The sequence below is a fragment of the Lagopus muta genome, chromosome 6, assembly GCF_023343835.1.
Source record: "Lagopus muta isolate bLagMut1 chromosome 6, bLagMut1 primary, whole genome shotgun sequence".
NCBI lineage: Eukaryota > Metazoa > Chordata > Aves > Galliformes > Phasianidae > Lagopus > Lagopus muta.
This window is the reverse complement of record NC_064438.1, coordinates 37,990,811-37,998,691: the sequence shown is the minus strand read 5'-3', so window position 1 is coordinate 37,998,691 and position 7,881 is coordinate 37,990,811. Positions and strand designations below refer to the sequence as shown.

General features: G+C 48.6%; 2 protein-coding genes across 2 annotated transcripts; one reads left to right on the top strand and one right to left on the bottom strand.

Moving 5' to 3' along the window:
* Window positions 1-44: 44 nt before the first annotated feature.
* On the bottom strand, window positions 45-6,568 carry ZC2HC1C (zinc finger C2HC-type containing 1C). The gene is made up of 3 exons (XM_048947729.1): window positions 6,455-6,568; window positions 4,348-5,623; window positions 45-3,590 (listed from the first exon to the last, which is right to left on the bottom strand). The coding sequence occupies exons 2-3, from the start codon at window positions 5,614-5,616 to the stop codon at window positions 3,327-3,329; spliced, it is 1,533 nt and encodes a 510-aa protein (XP_048803686.1). The 5' UTR covers window positions 5,617-5,623; window positions 6,455-6,568; the 3' UTR covers window positions 45-3,326.
* A 334-nt stretch (window positions 6,569-6,902) lies between these two features.
* On the top strand, window positions 6,903-7,842 carry ACYP1 (acylphosphatase 1). Its single transcript, XM_048947731.1, has 2 exons — window positions 6,903-7,022; window positions 7,172-7,842. The coding sequence occupies exons 1-2, from the start codon at window positions 6,939-6,941 to the stop codon at window positions 7,385-7,387; spliced, it is 300 nt and encodes a 99-aa protein (XP_048803688.1). The 5' UTR covers window positions 6,903-6,938; the 3' UTR covers window positions 7,388-7,842.
* The last annotated feature ends 39 nt before the right edge of the window (window positions 7,843-7,881 follow it).

The following is a 7,881-nucleotide window of genomic DNA, read 5'->3' as shown; positions in this document are numbered from 1 at the left end:
CATTGAGGTCTATGGAGGTGAAAACCTGACCAATACCAGCTCAGCACACTGCACAATGCGTCACCTCTAAGCTTTTATTGGGGATTTTTGTAAATTGTGAAATGCCTGGAGAGGCAGACAGGGTCAGAAACTTAATGTTCAGTGGAGAATCAGAAAGTGAAAATGCAGGACGTCTCTGAGAATGGGACTGTACCACAGTAGAGGAAGCTGAGCCACGTGGAGTGACATAGCATGGGTCACCTTAACTGTGACAGCAAAAAAGTAGGGTAAAACTCTGCTGTCTTACTTTACCTGAAAAATTACCTCAGCAAAACAGGGTGAAGCGCTCAAGGCTAGCTCTGAAACAAACACAATGATGAAGTCTGGTGATTTAATTTCAGTAACTACTTTTGCTTAATCTACAATTTCAGTCCAGCATTAGCTCCTTGCCTGTTACTTAAGGAAAGTCCCCAACTGATGGATTTATTTTACAGTATCACAAGCCTTTCTATGTGTATTCTATCCCAGTGACTGTCTCTTGACTTTTAGGACCCACTAAACACAATTAAAAAAAAGCAAAGTGCAAGGAAAATTGAATCAATACTGCAAGACAGGAAGTGGTACTGAATTTCTTAACTACTCTTTAATTCAGTAACATCTTTCATTAATTCAAGACTGTGGGAATACAGCTTTCAGTTTATTCCTTTCCTACCCCTTTTCTTGTCGCCCCTTGCTATCCTCTAATACCCTATGTTAATAAGTTCTGAAGTTAAAGCATTGATCTTATTTTCCAGTCCGTTTGCATACAGTGAAGTCTTTTCCCTTGTTTTGAGTCTCTTTTTCTCTCTTCTCTGGGTTTGCACGTTCTTATACATACCTGGCTGACAGAGCAGTACTGACCCTTTCTGGGACCTTCATGTTTTTCTAGGGTGTGCCACAGGATTGGGATCTCTGCCCACATGTCTATAGGTCAGAAGCACTCCCAACTTCTTTCAGGAATCTGGTCCACCCATTGCAGGCTGAAGTGTTTCTCCAGATTCAGGTTTTTACTAATCCAGTTCAATCTGGCTGCTTTTTATCTGTTGGTTTTGGGGGTTTTTTTTTGTCTTCTTTTTTCTTCAGGCTCCTGTGAGGAGCTGGCGCTGCATTGCTGAAGGATTTGCAAAAGGAGCTGCTGGAACTTTTTTTGTTCCTTGTTTGCTTCCTGTTGCAACTTTCTCATACAAAGTAGTCGTTCTTACTTTGAGAACAAAAAACACTCTGTGACCATTTAAAACAACTTTTTACAAAACAGAAATAGTCTAATATTAGACTAGTCAGAAAATCAGAATCTGAAAAAATAGACAACTATGCAGCAACTGTTACCAGCTTGGAGCAGATGCCTTTTTGTAAGTCTGTAGGACATCTGTTCCCCCTAAAGACCCTTTAATTGTGTGTGACAAACTAAGCCCTCCAGCATAAGGCCAAAATAACCAACAACTCCCTTGCACCTCCCTCAAGAAGGGGCATAATTTTGTCATGATGCCTTACAATTGCAGCATCCAAAATGGAAACAAGTAAGTCATCTGACTTCAAGAAGGGTTAAAGCCCTGTGTTTCAGAGGCCCCTATTACCTTGGCCTGCAGAAAATCTCCATCTTTTTAATATTAAATCTAGTTGTTGATTTACCTGTTACACTGCCTGTTGTGAAGTTCCTTAGTATTTTGCTTGGTTATTTTATTACTGTATTTGTTGTTAGCTGTTCTTGAATGTTTTAGATGGAAAGTAATTAGAAGGTACGTTAGGAATCAGGGGGAGGTGGAAATTCCTTCTCTGCTCCTGACAGTGATGCACTGAAGTACAGAACTATAGCTGGTGTGTTATTTGCACTTTTTATCACAAGCCTATCTTCCATCCTGAAGATGGAAATGAACTGTGATACAGAGCATTTGTTTCTGACTCCTGCAGTACAGCCCCTTCTGTGATTTTCTCAAAGTCCATCTTGAAACAATGTAGGTTCCTTGCCTCTGCTAACCTAGTTGGAAGATTTTTCCATGACCTCACTCTTCTCCTGATTAGAAAGCTAATTTCCAGTCTAAGCTTATTGGTGGCCTATTTTTTCATCTTGTGTGGCATTATTCTTTAATTGAATGTTTATTCTTCTCCTCTTTCCCAAGACTTTTCCAGTTATTGTACATAGTAAGTAATCACTTGGACATGGCTGTTCTGCTGCCTGAAGGGCCTGTTCATAGTACCTCTGCTGTCCTATGTAGGTGAATTGGCATACAGACCTGCACATAAGCTCTTCTACCCCCATGAATTTCTGAGCCTGAGGTTCACGTGTTGAGGAAGTATTTCATTATATAGCTTCCAATTCTCCTAATTAAATAACATCATCAGTTTTTATGTCGACACGATGCCAAATTTCTAAGTGGTAGTATGTTATGCTCTTCTGCTGGTAAGAAATGGTCTCAGGATTGTCATTAATGTTCCAGAAAATCATCTGAGTAAAACTCTTGGGCTGATGCAGAACAAGTGCAAAATAAGCCTGCCTTTGCAACTTTTATTATTCAACGGATCAGCACTTCAACAAGTGAGAGAAAGCAAAAGAAATCACAGACAAGTAGCTCTGGATCCTGTTGTCTATCATAGACAGAGGAGGGTAAACACAGCAGCCTGTGTATGGTGCTTCCCAAAAGCCCTAAATGCTAGATTGTACTACAGAATGCAGAGTCCATTCTATAGCAAAAAAAAAAAAAAGAAAAAAAGGAACTCCACACCTCCCAGTTGTAGGTAATTAAAATAGAAAGACTATGGCAGCCAGAACCACTGTTGCTGTTAATACATTCAGAAGTGAACACCTGCATTTACAGAGCAACAAAGCATACAAAAGGCAGATGCTCTCTTTGGCCCAGCTGTTTCTCTCTTGCACAGCACTCCTTTTTTCTTTTATGGAAGAAAAATAAATGTCTGCAGCCAGTGATGAGCTAAAGGAGAGCAGTTAACTCTACATCAGGGAAGCTATTTTCAATGAAAAAAGGTTAAGTCTCCGCAGCCTACAAGAAGAAAATGATTCTTAAGGATTTTTCTGATGGCTGGTTTGCTCCTTTGCTTCATGCTATCAGCCTGTAGCAACAACCTTTCTTTCCTGCTCAACAGACTGAACAGTGACATCCTTACAGTGTAGACTGGGTCTTGCTGTTGAGCTCACCTGCTGGGAGAAGGTGGCCCTCAGAAGGGCATCACACTCCAGCACACAGATTTAAGTGTACAAACTTATATTCTGCCTCTATGTCCTGAACTGATCGCTTATTGTAAATCTTGCTCAACACTCACAGCCAGTGTGGAGAACAAAGAAAGCTGCCTTATCAGCGTTTCCTCTGTGGGGGAAATGGGGGTCTATTCTTGATGTTTTTGCATTTGGGAATGTGTGTCTCAGCTACTTGGGGTGCAAAGCGGCGTCTGCAGTAGGGGCAGGCAGTGTAGTCTGGATTTTCAATGGGAGGCAGCGGAGGCAGGTCAGGTACCTTCCCTCCCTTGGACAGCACTTGCTGCACCTGCCGGGCATGGCGCAAGGTCTGGATGAAAGCCTCATGGTTCTGCCTCCAGTTGTTTCTTCTGGGTGGCTTATTCTGCAGAAGGGAAATGCAGTCAGAGCAGCTGGCACTGCTGTCAGCCTCCATTCTCAGCCTTGCTCTCATGGCCCAATTCTAGACACCTCTTCCTAAGCAGTCTCCGTTGATGTAAAATCCCCCAGGGAAGCTGAATCCCACCAAGCACCAAGGAGGGTTTGATGGAGTTACTGATGGAGATGTCGGTGCTTAGAAAAGAGCTTGAGAATGAGCACAGAAGCAGGCAGTAGCGCCGAGGAAATCATAGAATGGCTCAGGTTAGAAGGGATCTTAAAGATACTTGAGCTCCAACTCCCATGCCATGTTCAAGGTTGCCAACCACTAGTTTGAGCGAGATGCTACAGCTGCTCTGAAGGAGCAGACCTGCATGTTTCCACTGCCCTCAGACTGCTAGTCCATTTTATTACCTGCTTTTTCAGTCAGTTCCCCACAGCCCTCCAGCATCACAGATCTTTACCACAGCAGACCCAGTCTGCCCTGATGAACATTCTGATACAAGGAGCAAGTTCTCTCCAGGAGTACCCCATGATGCATTACAAAGACAAATCAGTCAGAAACAACACCCTCTCATCCTCCCGCCCAACCCAACCTATTAAATTTTATGTGGAAGGCAAGCGTCTTCCAGAGGCAGTGGCTGGGTTGTGTTCCTCAGCCCTGTGTTCTCATGAGGGTGCTCGTGTCTCAAAACTACATCTCAGGGAGGGAGGAAAGTGAACAGTATGTGTGAACTGAGGAAGGCTAAGGGACTGCAAGTTACCTGAGGTCTCTCTGAGCTCTTCCGCTGCTGAAACTCTTCCAGGTCTGTGCCCCTGGCTCTGGCCTTCCTGGAGTCAAATGTTTTCCTTTTAGAGCCTTGGCTCTTGCTGCAGATATTCATGTGTTTCTTGAGCCTGGTGCAGAGAAATTTGCGGCCACAGAAGCTGCACTGTCCAAGCTCCCCCTTTTCTGTGGGGCTGGCAGCCTGCATGTACAGCATCTCTGCAGGCATGCTGTCACCACAGTCTGAGAGAACAGAGGAAGAAGGGCCATGTTTTAAGTCCAGCTCTGAGCATGAGGCTAAACTCTGCACCGGCATGCGGTCTCGAATTTTGTTGTTGCTGGCCACCAACCGTTCCTTCTTCAGTTTCCCCATAGCCAGTTCTTGGGGATGGAGAGTAGTGCCTGTCTTCGGGACAGTGACCTCTGCAGACTGCACCCCACTAAAATCCCCATCACCCGTCCTGATGGTAAATCTTATACTTTCCTCTCCAGGGTGCCACATGGCCTTTTGCCTGCAAGTCCTCTCCATTGCTCTGGCTCTTCTCTCCTCTGCCTCCATCAGTTCCTTCTCTCGTTGAATCCTCCTAAGCTCCTCCTTTGTTCTCCTCAGCTTCTCTCTGAGAAGAGCCTCTTTCTTTCGGATTTCCTCTTCCAGGGACCGTCCCTCTGCCTCCAGCCTTAGGATATAAGCCAGATCTCTCCTGTATAGAGAGGAATCTGACTGTTTAGGCTCTGCTGTCCAAGGAGGGAGCACTGCAGCTAGCTGAGGCTTCCCCGGCAGATGCCTTCCTTTGCTCTTTGTGCTAGTCCTGCTATTTAGAGCCTCCTCCATGTATGGGGAACTTCCGAGCTGTCCTGTATTGACTGCAGGAAGGCTCCCAGTGTTGCGCTGAAAAATTGGTTTCAGAGGACATGAACGATCCACTCCTTCTTTCCGTTTGGCTAATGATTTAGAGGGCAGAGTCTTAACCTGGCTGGCAAGATGCTTGTTTTGCAGCCCAGCTGAGCTGGAGCCTCCATGCTGGGAGCTGTGCTTATTGCTTTCTGCAGAAAGAGGATATGAATAGCTTTGGCTCTTTCGGGCACGGGGATTTTTCAGGCTTTCCTCTTTGTCTGATGGGAATTCATGCTGACAACTGTTTTCTAGGTGTTCCAGAGGGGACTGATGTACTGAGACTTCAGAATCATAACTGTCTGTCACTGAGAGCTTAGCAGCTGCCACCACAGAATCCACATGCGGAAACAAAGCCAGCTGCAGCTCAGCCATTCAGTACCTGGGAAAGAGCCTGAGGTTAGAAGCAAAATCACTACAGACTACTACATCCAAAACTGGACAGATTTCATAGAATCATAGAATCCTTAGGGTTGAAAGGGACCTTCAAAGGTCATTTACTCTAACTCCCTTGCAGTGAACAAGGACACGCATAGATAGATCAGGTTGCCAGGGCCTGATCCAACCCCATCTTGAAAATCTCCAGGAATGGGGCATCAACTTAATCTCTGGGCAACCTGTTCTAGTGCCTCACCACCCTCACTGTAAAATATATATAATATATATTTATATCCAGCCTAAATCCACCCTCTTTTAGTTTGAAGCCATCTCCCCTTGTTCTGTCACCAGACCCTGCTAAAGAGTCTGCCGTTCTTTCCTCCCATTTACATACTGACAGGCAGCTCTCAGGTCACCTCAGAGCCTTCTCTTCTCCAGGCTGATCAGACCCAGCTCTTTCAGCCTGTAAAATTTCCTCCCAACAACCTACACTTGTAAGTTAGATTGAATATTGGCAAAGGTTTTCTAACTCCTCTGGGTTCTTTCTGAGCCCTGTCTTGTCACTGTAGAGACCAATCGCATTACCAGGGAAGCAGCTATGCCCGCAAGGAGCGCTTACCGAGACTCGTCCCTGCCCGGGCGCCGCCGTCAGAAGGCGGCCCATTCAGCTCACCACGGCTTTTCCGTGGCTCACTCGGCCCCGTACTCCCGCATGGCGGTACCGGCTGCCCACGCAGAGCCTCCCTAAGGAGGAGCACAGCTTCAAGGTCTCCGAACCGCCGCCCCCGCGGGGAGCGCACTGAACACGAGTCCCTGGGCCCGCCCCCGCCGTTACCTGCAGAGTCGCCCGCAGCGCTCATCTGCGTTGCGGATCCGCGAGCGACCGAGCCGAGCTGAGGGCAGGGGCCCCGGGCCCGGCCCCGCCTGCAGGCCTAGCAGAACGGCGCCGAGCTCCCGCCGCGCCGTGTTGACGGCTGTTGCCTGGAGACCGGCACGCGGGTGCCGCTTCCTGTGCCGCTCTAGCCGCTGAGCTCGTCTCTATGGGTACTCAGCCGCGCATCGGTTGCGCTCCGGGGAAGAGGCGCTCGAGGGGAGTGGGGACGCTCTGCTGCTTGGAAGACTTTATCTCTATGGCCGAGTGAAAACCGCCGGCCGAAGGGGAACGGGAGGAAGGCCTCATGTATTATTCATGAAGCGGTTAGGAAAGTCCCGCCTTCCCTGCGGAGCTTGGTTTTCGTTGGTCCCTGGGTGGCAGCGAAGGTCACGCTGCGCGTGCGCCCTGGGGTTGGCGGCTGCGGCTGGTGGGGGTTGCGGTGGCTATGGCTGGGAGCGAGGGCTTGGTGTCCGTGGATTACGAGGTGTCGGGCAGAGTGCAGGGCGTCTTCTTTCGCAAGTACACCCAGGTGCGCTGCGGGGTGGTGGGACGGGGACCTAGGGATTCCTGGGCCGGGCCGGGCCAGCTGATGCGATGTGGGGTTTGTAAGCATCGCGCTGCCCGCTGTTGGTAGCTCTAGCAGCCCGGAGCCATCTCACGTCTGCGTTATCTCCTCAGAGCGAGGCCAAGCGGCTGGGGCTGGTTGGCTGGGTGCAGAACACGAGCCATGGCACCGTGCAGGGACAGGCCCAGGGTCCGGCCGCCAGGGTGCGGGAGCTGCAGGAGTGGCTGCGGAAGATCGGGAGCCCCCAGTCCCGCATCAGCCGGGCCGAGTTCACCAACGAAAAGGAGATTGCGGCGCTGGAACACAAGGACTTCCAGATCCGCAAGTGACCTCGTCCAGAAAGCAGCCAACATGGGGCACAGGCTGCCCCTGCCGAGCATCCATCCCCAGCTCCCAGCTGTTCAGACAGCTGACATCCGGCTCTAGAGAACTGTATTTCCTTACATTTCTAACTTATTGGTTTGTTGTACTGTTGTGTAGCACTAAAATGCTTGTGTCACTTTGACAGGTGGAGCGTGGCTCGGTGCTGTCTGTACTGATGGGGCTGCCCGGGGGCACAGCCTCTGGTCCCCGAAGGCCTGAGTTGTGAGCGGCAGTGCTGAGTACCGTATGGCATTGGTGTAACGCTGCGCTCGTGTGGAGGAAACTGCAGAATTGCCACCAGCTGTAAATACTGCTGAAAGTGAGATTGTTGTGACCTTAATCTCTCCGAAGCAATTTATTGTGTTCTTTACTCGCACAGAAGTTTATTTTTGTTAGAATAAAGTACTTGGAGCTTGCTTGAGTTGAATGTGGCTGTCTGGACGCGGTGGCACCCTGTCGG